The sequence below is a fragment of the Aythya marila genome (assembly GCF_965140915.1).
Source record: "Aythya marila genome assembly, contig: HAP1_HAP1_SCAFFOLD_74, whole genome shotgun sequence".
NCBI classification, from domain to species: Eukaryota; Metazoa; Chordata; class Aves; order Anseriformes; family Anatidae; genus Aythya; species Aythya marila.
The window spans coordinates 1-14,484 of record NW_028136950.1 but is presented as its reverse complement, the minus strand read 5'-3'; the positions used below and the strand labels follow the sequence as shown (position 1 = coordinate 14,484).

General features: G+C 61.5%; 2 protein-coding genes across 2 annotated transcripts; one reads left to right on the top strand and one right to left on the bottom strand.

Annotated features, from left to right (window-relative positions):
* Window positions 1-688: 688 nt before the first annotated feature.
* SPAG7 (sperm associated antigen 7) lies at window positions 689-1,878 on the top strand (the record flags this gene model as incomplete). Its single annotated transcript, XM_082785648.1, has 2 exons — window positions 689-842; window positions 1,749-1,878. Coding segments are annotated over 2 exons (273 nt in total), but the record flags the coding sequence as incomplete, so codon positions are not given.
* A 129-nt stretch (window positions 1,879-2,007) lies between these two features.
* On the bottom strand, window positions 2,008-13,691 carry LOC309891278 (beta-enolase). The gene is made up of 10 exons (XM_082785647.1): window positions 13,600-13,691; window positions 13,273-13,331; window positions 13,108-13,177; window positions 12,874-13,007; window positions 9,878-10,100; window positions 6,509-6,706; window positions 3,760-3,961; window positions 3,569-3,677; window positions 3,390-3,448; window positions 2,008-2,188 (listed from the first exon to the last, which is right to left on the bottom strand). Exons 3-10 carry the CDS (start codon window positions 13,136-13,138, stop codon window positions 2,119-2,121), a joined length of 1,026 nt encoding a protein of 341 aa, XP_082641773.1. The 5' UTR covers window positions 13,139-13,177; window positions 13,273-13,331; window positions 13,600-13,691; the 3' UTR covers window positions 2,008-2,118.
* Between the last annotated feature and the right edge of the window lie 793 nt (window positions 13,692-14,484).

The window sequence follows — 14,484 nt, the reverse complement described above, 5'->3', positions numbered from 1 at the left end:
GATTGGGGAAAGGGGAGGGGCTTGAAGTGAAAGGGGCAGGGGTTAAAGAGAAGGGGAGGGGCTTAAGGTGAAAGAGGAGGGACTTAAGGCAAAAGGGGGAGGGGCTTGAAGCAAAAGGGGGAGGGCTTAAAGTGAAAGGGGAGGGGCTTAAGGCAAAAGGGGTGGGGATTAAGGCAAAAGGGGTGGGGCTTAAACAAAATGGGAGGTGCCAAATGCAAAAAGGGTGGGGTTTAAAGAAAAGGGGGCGGGGCTTAAATAAAAAGAGGAGCTTGAAGTGAAAGGGGCGGGGCTTGAAGCAAAAGGGGAGGGGCTTAAAGTCAAGGGGGGGTTAAAGTGAAAGAGGGAGGGGCTTAAGGCAAAGGGGCGGGGCTTAAGGCAAAGGGGGCGGGGCTTAAGGCAAAGGGGGCTTAAATTGAAAGGGGTGGAGCTTGAGGTGAAAGGGGAGGGGTTTGAAGTGAAAGGGGGAGGGGCTTAAGGCAAAAGGGGGAGGGGCTTAAGGCAAAAGGGGGAGGGACTTAAGGCAATGGGGGAGTGGCTTAAGGCAAAATGGGAGGGGCTTAAGCCAAAAGGGGCGGGGCTTGAGACAAAAGGGGCGTGGCTTGAAGCTAAAGAGGGCTTGGATCAAAGGGGGCGTGGCTTGTGGGTGGGGGGCGTTACCCACCGAAGCCCCGCCCCTTTCCCCTCCCAGGAGCTGGCGGCGCAGCAGGAGGAGGCGGAGCTGGATCCGGGCCCCGCCCCCGGCCCCCCCAGCGACTACAAGGACAAATACCGGCACCTGATTGGCTGCCAGGCCGCCAAGGACGCCGCCCGCACCATGCAGGCCAACAAGGCCTACGGCTGCGGTGAGGGGGGGGCACCGGGGGGGGCATCAAGAGGGGGGGGGGCACCGATGGGGGAGGGGTATGGGGGGGGGAGGGGTCTGGGGGGGGTGGTGGAGGGGGGGTATTGGGGGTGGAGGGTGCTAAGGGGGGCATTGGGGGGGGTACAAGGGGGGGTAGTTCACTTGGGGGGGGCATGGGGGGGGTGTGGGGGGGCTGGGGGGGGCACAGGGAGGGGGTATGGGGGGGGGAGGGGTCTGGGGGGGGTGGTGGAGGGGGGGTATTGGGGGTGGGGGGGGTGGTAAGGGGGTTATAGGAGGGCATGGGGGGGGGCAATGGGGCACTGGGGGGGGCATCAACGGGGGGGGGCACCAATGGGGGGGGGTATGGGGGGGGAGGGGTCTGGGGGGGTGGAGGGGGGGTATTGGGGGTGGGGGGTGCTAAGGGGGTTATAGGAGGGCATTGGGGGGGGCAATGGGGCACCAGGGGGGGGCACAGGGGGGGTAATTCCTTTGGGGGGGGGGGGCACTGCCCCTGGGGGGACACAAGGGGGGGTAGTTCCTTTGGGGGGGGGCACAGGGGGGGGGTCAATACCCCTGGGGGCATTGTACAAGGAGGGGGGGGCAGTTCCCTTGGATGGGGGGGACACCAGGGGGGGTCACTGCCCATGGAGGGGGCACTGGGGGGGGTAATTCCCTTGGGGGGGGGCACTGGGGGGGGTAATTCCCTTGGGGGGGGGCACCAGGGTCCCCTGACTGGGGGGCTCCCCTTATTTTTGGGACGTCTCCCTTGCTTTGGGGAGGTCTCCCTTGCTTTGGGGGGGCTCCCTTCAGCACGGGGGGGCCCCCATCGGGGTCTCCCTTGCCGGGGGGGGGCCCCCGCTCACCCCCTGTCCTCCCCCCCCCCCATTTTTTGTTCCCCCCCCCCCAGTGCCCGTGGCCAACAAGCGGGACACGCGCTCCATCGAGGAGGCCATGAACGAGATCCGGGCCAAGAAGCGGCTGCGGCAGGCGGAGGACGAGGGGGGGGCCGGGGGGGCCTCGGCGTAGGCTTTTTTGGGGGGGGGGGCGAGCCCCCGGGGGGGGTATTTAACAAAGGGGGGGGGCGCAATAGGGGTCCATAAAGCTGCTCCCTTCCCAATGGTGTCGGTGTGTGTGATGCCATAAAGAGGCTGGGACAAAACGGGGGGGGGGCTTTGGAGCCTTTATTGAGGAGGGGGGGGGTCACGGTGATCCCCGGGGGGGTCACGGTGGCCTCGTGGGGGGGGGGTCGTGGTGTTTTGGTGTGCCCCCCCCCCGTCTTATTTGGCTTTGGGGTTCCGGAATTTGCGCCCGGCGAACTTGGCTTTGTCCCCGAGAGCCTCCTCGATCCTGGGGGGGGGGACACAACGGGGTCAGGTTTTTTTTTGGGGGGGGGGGGACACCCGTGGGGCACCCCCCGAGTCTGTGGGGACACCCCCAGTGGCCGTGGGGACACCCAGGGATTTGGGGGGGGGGAGAGGAGGGGGTGTTTTTCAAGGGGGGGGGCACACGGGGTGGGTGGGGGGGGGATTGGGGACACTTTGGGGTGTGGGGACAATGGGGGGGGACATTTGGGGACCCCTGGGGATGTGGTGGCTGTGGGGGGGGGACACTTGGGGACCCCTGGGGACATTTGGAGACATCTGGGGACCATTGGGGACATTTGGGGACCCCCTGGGGAAATTTGGGGACCCCCTGGGGACAGTTGGGGACATTTGGGGACCCCTCAGGGACATTTGGGGACCCCCTGGGGACATTCAGGGACCCCCTGGGGACATTTGGAGACATTTGGGGACCCCCTGGGGATATTTGGGGACCCCCTGGGGACATTTGGGGATGGTTGGGGACCCCTGGGGACATTCGAAGACCCCCTGGGGACATTTGGGGACCCCCTTGGGGACTTTGGGGGACCCCCTGGGGGCAGATGGGGATGGTTGGGGACCCCCAGGGACCATTGGGGACATTCGGGGACCCCCTGGGGACAGCTGGGGATCCCTCAGGACCCCCTGGGGACATCTGGGGACCCCCTGGGGACATTCAGGGACCCCCTGGGGACAGCTGGGAATGGTTGGGGACCCCTGGGGACCATTGGGGACATTTGGGAACCCCTTGGGGACATTTGGGGATCCCCTGGGGACATTGGGGACCTTCAGGGACATTTGGGGACCCCTGGGAACCACTGGGGACATTTGGGGACCCCCTGGCGATATTTGGGGACCCCCTTGGGGACATTTGGGGATGGTTGGGGACCCCTGGGGACCATTGGGGACATTTGGGGACCCCCTGGGGACATTCAGGGATGGTTGGGGACACCTGGGGACATTCAGGGACCCCCTTGGGGACAGTTGAGGGCATTTGGGGACCCCTTGGGGACAGTTGGGGATGGTTGGGGACACCTGAGGACATTCAGGGACCCCCTTGGGGACAGTTGGGGACCCCTCAGGGACATTTGGGGACCCCCTGGGGACATTTGGGGATGGTTGGGGACCCCTGGGGACCATTGGGGACATTTGGGGACCCCCCCGGGGGACATTTGGGGACCCCCCCTCACCTCATCAGCTGGTTGTACTTGGCCAAGCGCTCGGAGCGGCACGGGGCACCCGTCTTGATCTTGGGGGGGGTGAGAAAAAAAAAAACAAAAACCAAAAACCATAAGAACTTTGGGGACAAAACCAAAACTTGGGGACATTTGGGGACATTTTAGGGACATTTGGGGGGGGGACACCCCACCTGGCCGGTGCAAAGCCCCACCACGAGGTCGGCGATGAAGGTGTCCTCGGTCTCCCCGGAGCGGTGGCTCACCATCACCCCCCAGCCGTGACTCTGGGCGAGCTTACACCTATTGGGGGTTATATTTTAGGGCCGGGGGGGGCCATAATTAATTAAAATTAATTAAAATTAATTAAAATGAGGGGACTCACGCCTGCACGGACTCGGTGACGGAGCCGATCTGGTTGACCTTGAGCAGGAGGCAGTTGCAAGCGCGCAGCTCGGCGGCGTGCTGGATGCGCCGGGGGTTGGTGACGGTCAGGTCGTCCCCCACCACCTGGATGTCCACCTGCGCCAGGAAGCGCTGCCAGCCCTCCCAGTCATCCTGGTCGAAGGGGTCCTCGATGGACACCACTGCGGGGGACACCCATGGGTGCTCGGGGGGGTGCTCTGGGTGCCCCGGGTGCCCCGGGTGCTCTGGGTGCTGTGTTGGTGCTGGGCGTGCTGAAGGTGCTGGGAGAGCTGCAGGTGTTGCAGGTGCTCTGGGGGTGCTGGGGGTGCTCTGGGGGTGCTGTGGGTGCTATATGGGTGTTATGGGTGCTATGGGTGCTATGTGGGTGCTCTGGGTGCTGCAGGTGCTATGTAGGTGCTGGGGATGCTCTGGGTGCTATGTGGATGCTCTGGGTGCTGGGGATGCTACGGATGCTCTGTGGGTGCTCTGGGTGCTCTGGGGGTGCTGAGGGTGCTGTGTGGGTGCTGGGGGCGCTCTGGGTGCTATGTGGGTGTTATGGGTGCTATGTGGGTGTTATGGGTGCTATGTGGGTGCTCTGGGTGCTGTGTGGGTGCTGCGGGGGTTGGTGACGGTCAGGTCGTCCCCCACCACCTGGATGTCCACCTGCGCCAGGAAGCGCTGCCAGCCCTCCCAGTCGTCCTGGTCGAAGGGGTCCTCGATGGACACCACTGTGGGGGACACCCATAGGTGCTCGGGGGGGTGCTATGGGTGCCCCGGGTGCTCTGGGTGCTATGTTGGTGCTGGGTGTGCTGCGGGTGGTACAGGTGCTGGGGGTGTTATGGGGGTGCTGGGGGTGCTCTGGGGGTGTTGTGGGTGCTATATGGGTGTTATGGGTGCTATGGGTGCTCTGGGTGCTATGTGGGTGCTCTGGGTGCTGCAGGTGCTATGTAGGTGCTGGGGATGCTCTGGGTGCTCTGTGGATGCTCTGGGTGCTGGGGATGCTACGGATGCTCTGTGGGTGCTATGGGTGCTCTGGGGGTGCTGAGGGTGCTGTGTGGGTGCTGGGGGTGCTCTGGGTGCTATGTGGGTGTTATGGGTGCTATGTGGGTGCTCTGGGTGCTGTGTGGGTGCTCTGGGTGCTGTGTGGGTGCTGCGGGGGTTGGTGACGGTCAGGGCGTCCCCCACCACCTGGATGTCCACCTGCGCCAGGAAGCGCTGCCAGCCCTCCCAGTCGTCCTGGTCGAAGGGGTCCTCGATGGACACCACTGTGGGGGACACCCATGGGTGCTCGGGGGGGTGCTATGGGTGCCCCGGGTGCTCTGGGTGCCCTGGGTGCTCTGGGTGCTATGTTGGTGCTGGGCGTGCTGAAGGTGCTGGGAGAGCTGCAGGTGTTGCAGGTGCTCTGGGGGTGCTGGGGGTGCTCTGGGGGTGTTGTGGGTGCTCTGGGTGCTATATGGGTGCTATGGGTGCTATGTGGGTGCTCTGGGTGCTGTAGGTGCTATGTAGGTGCTGGGGATGCTCTGGGTGCTAGGTGGGTGCTCTGGGTGCTATGTGGATGTCATGGGTGCTATGGGTGCTATGGGGGTGCTCTGGGTGCTCTGGGTGCTATATGGGTGCTACAGGTGGTGTGGGTGCTATGTGGGTGCTGCAGGTACTCTGGGGGTGCTATGGGTGCTGTAGGTGCTATGGGTCCTGGTGATGACCCCCCCCCAGTACAGCCCTGCACTCCTGAAGCCACACCAGTGCCTCCCAGTTCTGCCCAGTGCCTGTCTAGAGACCCCCCTGTGTCTCCCCAGACACCCCCAGTGCCTCCCAGATCACCCCAATGGCTGCCTAGAGACCTCCCAGTTCTGCCCAGTGCCTCCCAGTTCTCCCCATTGCTTCCCAGTTCTCCCCAGTGACTGCCTAGAGACCTCCCAGTGCCTCCCAGTTCTGCCCAGTGCCTGCCTAGAGACCTCCCAGTGCCTCCCAGTTCTCCCCAATGGCTGCCTAGAGACCTCCCAGTGCCTCCCAGCTCTCCCCAGTGCCTCCCATTTCACCCAGAACCCCCCAAACCCTCCCCCAAATCCTATCTCCATCCTCCCATCCCTATAAAACCCCACCCCGACCCCAAAAAACCCCCCTTCCCAGTGCCTCCCAGCAAAACCAGCCTTACGCCCAACCCTATACGAGCCCCTAGAGAATCCCCCCGACCCCCTTGAGCCCCCCGACCCCCCCCGGCCCCCCCCGTACCGGGGTAGTTCTTGATGAAGCTCTGGTAGAGCCCCTGAAGCCACACCAGTGCCTCCCAGTTCTCCCCAGTGCCTGCCTAGAGACCTCCCAGTGCCTCCCAATTCTCCCCAGTGGCTACCTAGAGACCCCCAGTGCCTCCCAGTTCTCCCCAGTGCCTGCCTAGAGACCCCCCAGTGCCTCCCAGTTCTCCCCAGTGCCTCCCAGTTCTCCCCAGTGGCTGCCTAGAGACCCCCCAGTGCCTCCCAGCTCTCCCCAGTGCCCGTCTCCAGACCCTGCTGTGCCTCCCAGTTCACCCCAGTGCCTCCCATTTCACCCAGAACCCCCCAAACCCACCTCCATCCCCCCCTCCACCACCCCCTATCCCTATAAAACCCCCCAGCAACCCCCCACCCCCCAAAAAAAACCCCTTCCCAGTGCCTCCCAGCAAAACCAACCTTACGCCCAACCCTATACGAGCCCCTAGAGAATCCCCCCAACCCCCCCAAACCCCCCCGTACCGGGGTAGTTCTTGATGAAGCTCTGGTAGAGCTGCCCCAGCTGCTCCCCCGAGATCAGGCGTTTGGGGTCGGGGGGGGACTTGAAGTCGAGGTCGTAGCGCCCGTCGCGACAGAACTCGGAGGCCGCCACGTCCATCCCGATGACCACCTTGTCGGGATAGCCGGCCTGCGCGATAGCCGCCTTCAGCAGCTCCAGAGCTGGGGGGGGGGGGGAGATAAGGGGTGTTAGGACCCCCCCCCCGGGAGTCGTCGAGTCCGGTGGGATCAGCGCCCAAAAGTAGAGGGAGCGCTCCCCAAAATTTAGAGGGAATGTGCCCTAAAATTAACGGGATCGACCCCCAAAAGTAGAGGGAGTGTCCCCTAAAATTAATGGGACCACCCCCCAAAATTTGCAGGACCGCCCCCCAAAATTAGTGGGAATATCCCCTAAAATTAGCGGGATCACCCCCCAAAATTAGTGGGATTATCCCCTAAAATAGAGGGACCGCCCCCTGAAAGTAGAGGGAGTATCCCCTAAAATTAATGGGACCACCCCCCAAAATTAGCAGGATCACCCCCCAAAATTAGTGGGAATATCCCCTAAAACTTAATGGGACCACCCCCCAAAATTAGCAGGAGCATCACCTAGAATTAGAGGGACCACCCCCCAAAAGTAGAGGGACGACCCCCAAAAATTAGGAAGACCATTCCCAAAAATAAGCGGGAATATCCCCTAAAATTAATGGGACCAACCCCCAAAATTAGCAGGATCACCCCCCAAAATTAGCGGGAATATCCCCTAAAATTAATGGGACCACCCCCCAAAAGTAGAGGGACCATCACCTAAAATTAGAGGGACCACCCCCCAAAATTAGCAGGATCACCCCCCAAAATTAGCGGGAGTATCCCCTAAAATTAGTGGGATCACCCCTCAAAATTAGTGGGATTATCCCCTAAAACTAGCAGGAATATCCCCTAAAATTAGTGGGAGCACCCCAAAAAAAGAGTGGGGTTATCCCTCAAAATAGAGGGAGCACCCCTCGAAAGTAGAGGGAGTATCCCCTAAAATTAATGGGACCACTCCCCAAAATTAGCAGAATGATCCCCTAAAATTGGAGGGACCACCCCCTAAAATTAGCAGGAGCATCCCCTAAAATTAGCAAGAGTATCCCCTAAAATTAGTAGGATCACCCCCCAAAATTAGTGGGATTATCCCCTAAAATAGAGGGACCACCCCCGAAAGTAGAGGGAGTATCCCCTAAAATTAATGGGACCACCTCCCAAAAGTAGAGGGAATGTCCCCTAAAATTAGAGGGACCACTCCCCAAAATTGGCAGGAGCATCCCCCCAAATTGGCGGGAATATCCCCTAAAATTAACAGGACCATCCCCTAAAATTAGCAGGAATATCCCCTAAAATTAGAGGGACCACCCCCCAAAATTAGAGGGACCACCCCCCAAAATTAGAGGGACATTTGGACGCCCCCTTCTTTCTTCCTCCTCCTAGACCATGAGTCTAGGCCGAGTGCCAAGGGCGCGTCCATTGGGACCACCCCAAAAAATTAATGGGACCACCCCCCAAATTAACGGGACCACCCCCCAAAATTAACGGGACCACCCCCCAAAATTAACGGGACCACCCCCCAAAATTAGAGGGACATTTGGACGCCCCCTTCCTTCGTCCTCCTCCACCACGGGGGTTGATGAGTGCCAAGGGCGCGTCCATTGGGACCACCCCCCAAAAAATTAGAGGGACCACCCCCTAAATTAATGGGACCACCCCCCAAAATTAATGGGACCACCCCCCAAAATTAGAGGGACATTTGGACGCCCCCTTCTTTCTTCCTCCTCCTAGACCATGAGTCTAGGCCTTGAGTGCCAAGGGCGCGTCCATTGGGACCACCCCCAAAATTAGCAGGACCACCCCCAAAATTAATGGGACCACCCCCAAAATTAATGGGACCACCCCCCAAAATTAGATTAATCACCCCCCAAAATTAGAGGGACCACCCCCCAAAATTAGAGGGACATTTGGACGCCCCCTTCCTTCGTCCTCCTCCACCACGGGGGTTGATGAGTCCCAAGGGCGCGTCCATTGGGACCAACCCCCAAAAAATTAACGGGACCACCCCCTAAATTAATGGGACCACCCCCCAAAATTAATGGGACCACCCCCCAAAATTAGAGGGACATTTGGACGCCCCCTTCTTTCTTCCTCCTCCTAGACCATGAGTCTAGGCCGAGTGCCAAGGGCGCGTCCATTGGGACCACCCCAAAAAATTAATGGGACCACCCCCCAAATTAACGGGACCACCCCCCAAAATTAACGGGACCACCCCCCAAAATTAACGGGACCACCCCCCAAAATTAACGGGACATTTGGACGCCCCCTTCCTTCGTCCTCCTCCACCACGGGGGTTGATGAGTGCCAAGGGCGCGTCCATTGGGACCACCCCCCAAAAAATTAGAGGGACCACCCCCTAAATTAATGGGACCACCCCCCAAAATTAATGGGACCACCCCCCAAAATTAGAGGCACATTTGGATGCCCCCTTCTTTTGTCCTCCTCCTAGACCATGGGGAGCCTTGAGTGCCAAGGGTGCGTCCATTGGGACCACCCCCCAAAAAATTAACGGGACCACCCCCTAAAATTAGAGGGACCACCCCCCAAAATTAGTGGGACCACCCCCCAAAATTAGAGGGACATTTGGACGCCCCCTTCCTTCTTCCTCCTCCTAGACCATGAGTCTAGGCCTTGAGTGCCAAGGGCGCGTCCATCGGGACCACCCCCAAAAAATTAACGGGACCACCCCCCAAAATTAATGGGACCACCCCCCAAAATTAACGGGACCACCCCCCAAAATTAGATTAATCACCCCCCAAAATTAGAGGGACATTTGGACGCCCCCTTCCTTCCTCCTCCTCCACCACGGGGGTTGATGAGTGCCAAGGGCGCGTCCATTGGGACCACCCCCCAAAAATAAACGGGACCACCCCCAAAATTAACGGGACCACCCCCCAAAATTAACGGGACCACCCCCCAAAATTAGAGGGACATTTGGACGCCCCCTTCCTTCCTCCTCCTCCACCACGGGGGTTGATGACTGCCAAGGGCGCGTCCATTGGGACCACCCCCAAAAAATTAACGGGACCACCCCCAAAATCATCCGAACCTTCGCCCCCCCCCCCCCAACTTCCCCGGGACCTTTGTGGGGGGGGGGGGGCCACGCGTTGCTCGTGCCCTTTCCACCCCCCCCCCCCCCTCCCCCGTAGCCTTTCTCGTGTTACGGCCACCGGCGCTCGTTCCACCGCGGCGCGGCGAAACCCAAAACCGCGGCGCTAAAAGTAGCGCGCCCCCCCAGCCCCCCCCCGCCCCCGAAACCCCCCCCACCTTCGTTATTCTCCAAAATATTGGGGGCGAAGCCGCCCTCGTCGCCCACGTTGGTGGCGTCCTTGCCGTACTTGGCCTTGATGACGCCCTTGAGGCTGTGGTAGACCTCGGCGCCGATGCGCATGGCCTCGCGGAAGGACGCGGCGCCCACCGGCAGCACCATGAACTCCTGCATGGCCAGCTTGTTCCCGGCGTGCGACCCCCCGTTGATCACGTTGAAGGCCTGGGGGGGGGTTAATGGGGTCGGGGGGGGGGCGTGGGAAGGGGTTTCGGACCCCCCCCCCCCGCGCACACACGCCCAAACCCGAGGGGTAAGGAGCGCCGGAGAGAGGCACGGCGGAGACGCGGCCGAAGGCCGGCAAGGGGTGGGGGGCCCCCCCCCCCGCAAGACTTAATGACCCCGCCCAAAAATTAATGACCCCCCCAAAAATTAATGACGCCCCCCCAAGACCCTAATGGCCCCAAAAGACCCCAACGAACCCCCCCAAGATGAAATGACTCTGCCAAGAACCAACAACCAAGACCCAATGACCCTCCAAAGACCCAACGACCCCCCCCAAAACCCAACGACCCCCCCCAAGACCCAACGACCCCCCCCAAGACTTAATGACCCCCCCCAAGACTTAATGACGCCCCCCGAGACCCAAATGACCCCCCCAAGACCCAACGACCCCCCCCAAGATGAAATGACTCCCCCAAGAACCAACAACCAAGACCCAATGACCCTCCAAAGAGCCATTGACCCCCCCCAAGACCCAACGACCCCCCCCAAGACTTAATGACCCCCCCCAAGACTTAATGACGCCCCCCGAGACCCAAATGACCCCCCCAAGACCCAACGACCCCCCCCAAGATGAAATGACTCCCCCAAGAACCAACAACCAAGACCCAATGACCCTCCAAAGAGCCATTGACCCCCCCCAAGACCCAACGACCCCCCCAAAGACTCAATGACCCCCACCCAAAAATTAATGACCCCCCCCGAGACCCAAATGACCCCCCCAAGACCCAACGACCCCCCCCAAGATGAAATGACTCCCCCAAGAACCAACAAGCAAGACCCAATGACCCTCCAAAGACTCAACGACCCCCCCCAAGACCCAACGACCCCCCCCAAAGACTCAATGACCCAAGACCCAATGACCCTTCCCAAGAGCCATTGACCCCCCCCCAAGACCCAATGACCCCCCCAAGACCCAACGACCCCCCCCAAGATGAAATGACTCTCCCAAGAACCAATTAACCCCCCCAAGACCCCAATGACCCAACGAAGTCCCCCCAAACCCAACGGGGACCCCCCCAAACCCAATGACCCCCCCAAGCCCCAATGACCCGCCCCAAAGACCCAATCACCCAATGATGCCCCCCAAAACCCAACGATGACCCCTTAAAACCCAACTATGACCCCCAAAACCCAACTATGACCCTCCAAAACTCAACGATGAACCCCAAAACCCAACAGCGACCCCCCAAAACCCAACGACGACCCCCAAAACCCAACGACGACCCTCCCATACCCAAAGGTGCTCCCCCAAAACCCAACGACACCCCCCCAAAACCCAACGACACCCCCCCAAAACCCAACGATGACCCCCAAAACCCAACAGCGACCCCCCAAAACCCAACAGCGACCCCCCAAAACCCAACAGCGACCCCCCAAAACCCAACGGCGACCCTCCCATACCCAATGGCGCTCCCCCAAAACCCAATGATGACCCCCCAAAACACAACGATGACCCCCAAAACCCAACGATGACCCCCAAAACCCAACGACACCTCCTCAAAACCCAACGATGACCCCCAAAACCCAACGACGACCCCCCAAAACCCAACTGCGCCCCCCCAAAACCCAACTGCGCCCCCCCAAAACCCAACTGCGCCCCCCCAAAACCCAAAGGAGCCCCCCCAAAACCCAAAGGAGCCCGCCCAAAACCCAACAGCGACCCCCCAGAACCCAACGGCGCCCCCCCAGAACCCAACGACACCTCCTCAAAACCCAACGATGACCCCCAAAACCCAACTATAACCCCCAAAACCCAACAATGCCCCCCAAAACCCAACAGCGCCCCCCCAAAACCCAACAATGACCCTCCAAAGCCCAACAATGACCCTCCAAAGCCCAACTATAACCCCCAAAACCCAACTATAACCCCCAAAACCCAACAATGCCCCCCAAACCCAACGGCACCCCCCCAAAACCCAACGACACCTCCTCAAAACCCATCAATGACCCCCCAAAACCCAACGATGACCCCCAAAACCCAACGATGACCCCCAAAACCCAACGGCACCCCCCCAAAACCCAACGGCATTTCCTCAAAACCCAACGACGACCCCCAAAACCCAACTATCACTCCCCAAAACCCAACGATGACCCCCCAAAACCCAACAGCGCCCCCCCAAAACCCAACGGCGCCCCCCCAAAACCCAACTGCGACCCCCTAAAACCCAACGATGACCCCCAAAACCCAACGATGACCCCCCAAAACCCAACTATCACTCCCCAAAACCCAACGATGACCCCCCAAAACCCAACGATGACCCCCCAAAACCCAACTGCGACCCCCCCAAAACCCAACTGCGCCCCCCCAAAACCCAACTGCGCCCCCCCAAAACCCAACGGCGCCCCCCCAAAACCCAACGGCGCCCCCCCAAAACCCAACGATGACCCCCCAAAACCCAACAATGACCCCCAAAACCCAACGATGACCCCCCAAAACCCAACGGCGACACCCCAAAACCCAACGATGACCCTCCAAAACCCAACGATGCCTCCCAAAACCCAACGGCGCCCCCCCAAAACCCAACAGAGACCCCCAAAACACCCAACTGGGCCCCCCAAAACCCAACGATGACCCCCCAAAACCCAACGGCACCCCCCCAAAACCCAACGACACCTCCTCAAAACCCAACGGCGCCCCCCCAAAACCCAACGGCGCCCAACCAAAACCCAACAATGACTCCCCCCAAAACCCACCGCGCCCCCCCAGCGTTACCGGCACGGGCAGGATGAGGTCGGAGTTGCCGGCCAGGTCGGCGATGTGCTGGTAGAGCGGGACGCCCTTCTCCGCCGCGCCGGCCTTGCAGACGGCCAACGACACCCCCAGGATGGCATTCGCCCCGAATTTGGCTGCGGGGGGGGGGGCGAGAAGAAGAGGATTGAGTGTGGGGGGGGTCCTTGAGGGGCGGGGGGCACGGTGCAAGGCGGGGGGGGGGGCACAGGGGCGTACATTTGTTCTCGGTGCCGTCCATTTCGATCATCAGCTTGTCGATCTTCTCCTGCTCCACCACGCTGATTTTCTGGGGGGGGGGGGTCAAAATTTAGGGTTTGCCCCCCCCCCTCCCTAATTTGGGGTTTTCCCCCCCTTTTTTGCCCCCCCACCCCACGCACTCACCTTCTCCACCAGAGCGGGGCCGATGGTCTTGTTGATGTGCTCCACGGCCTTCAGCACACCTGGGGGGTATGGGGGGGGGGGGGGGCACTTTTTTGGGACCCCCCCCACCCATTTTTGGGGGTGGGGGGGTCTTTGGGGTCATTGGGGACCCAATTTGGATCCTACGGGGTCGTTGGGATTGGAGAGCCCGCCTGGGTTTGGGAGGGTTTAGGGGGGGGTTGGGGGCTTCGGGGGGGGGTCACCGGGACTCTGGGGGGTCTGGGGGGGTGGGGGGGGGTCCTGGGGGTTCTCCCCCCCCCCCAAAAAAAATAAAAGTCCCTGTCCCACCTTTGCCCAGGTAGCGGCTCTTGTCCCCATCGCGCAGCTCCAGCGCCTCGTGGATCCCGGTCGAGGCTCCGCTGGGGACGGCGGCGCGGAAACGGCCTGGGGGGGGGGGCGGGGGGGGGACACAAAATGAGGTCGTGACCCCCCCCCCACCCCGTGGTGTCCCCAAACCCCCCCCCTCACCCCCATCGTGTCCCCAAATCCCCCCCCCATGTCCCAAATGCCCCCCCCGGTGTCCCTAACCCCCCCCCCAAAGCCCCCAACACCCCCCATGCCCCCACCCCCCTGGTGTCCCCCAAAGCCCCCCCATGTCCCCAACGCCCCCCCCGTGTCCCCAACGTCCCCAACCCCCCCCCCACGTCCCCAAACCCCCCCCCCATGCCCCAAATCCCCCCCCCATGTCCCCAAATCCCCCCCCCAAAGCCCCCAACACCCCCTATTCCCTCACCCCCCTGGTGTCCCCAAAGCCCCCCCATGTCCCCAACACCCCCCACGCCCCCCCCATGTCCCCAACGCCCCCCCCCATGTCCCCAACGTCCCCAAATCCCCCCCCGTGTCCCAAATGCCCCCCCCCATGTCCCCAACACCCCCCCCCAAAGTCCCCAACACCCCCCATGCCCCCACCCCCCTGGTGTCCCCAAAGCCCCCCCATGTCCCCAGTGTCCCCAACGCCCCCCCCCATGTCCCCAAAGTCCCCAACGTCCCCAAATCCCCCCCCCATGTCCCCAAAGCCCCCCCAAATCCCCCCATGCCCTCAACCCCCTGGTGTCCCCAAAGCCCCCCCATGTCCCCAACGCCCCCCCCATGTCCCCAATGTCCCCAACCCCCCCCCCCACGTCCCCAAACCCCCCCCCCATGCCCCAAATCCCCCCCCCATGTCCCCAAATC

Coding starts and splice junctions, on each gene's coding strand:
- LOC309891278 (XM_082785647.1), bottom strand. CDS start 13,138: ATGATCGAAATGGACGGCACCGAGAACAAAT. Junction 13,008..13,107: donor GGACGGCACCGAGAACAAAT/GTACGCCCCTGT, acceptor CCCCCCCCGCAG/CCAAATTCGGGGCGAATGCC. Junction 2,189..3,389: donor AAGTACAACCAGCTGATGAG/GTGAGGGGGGGT, acceptor CCCCCCCCCCAG/GATCGAGGAGGCTCTCGGGG.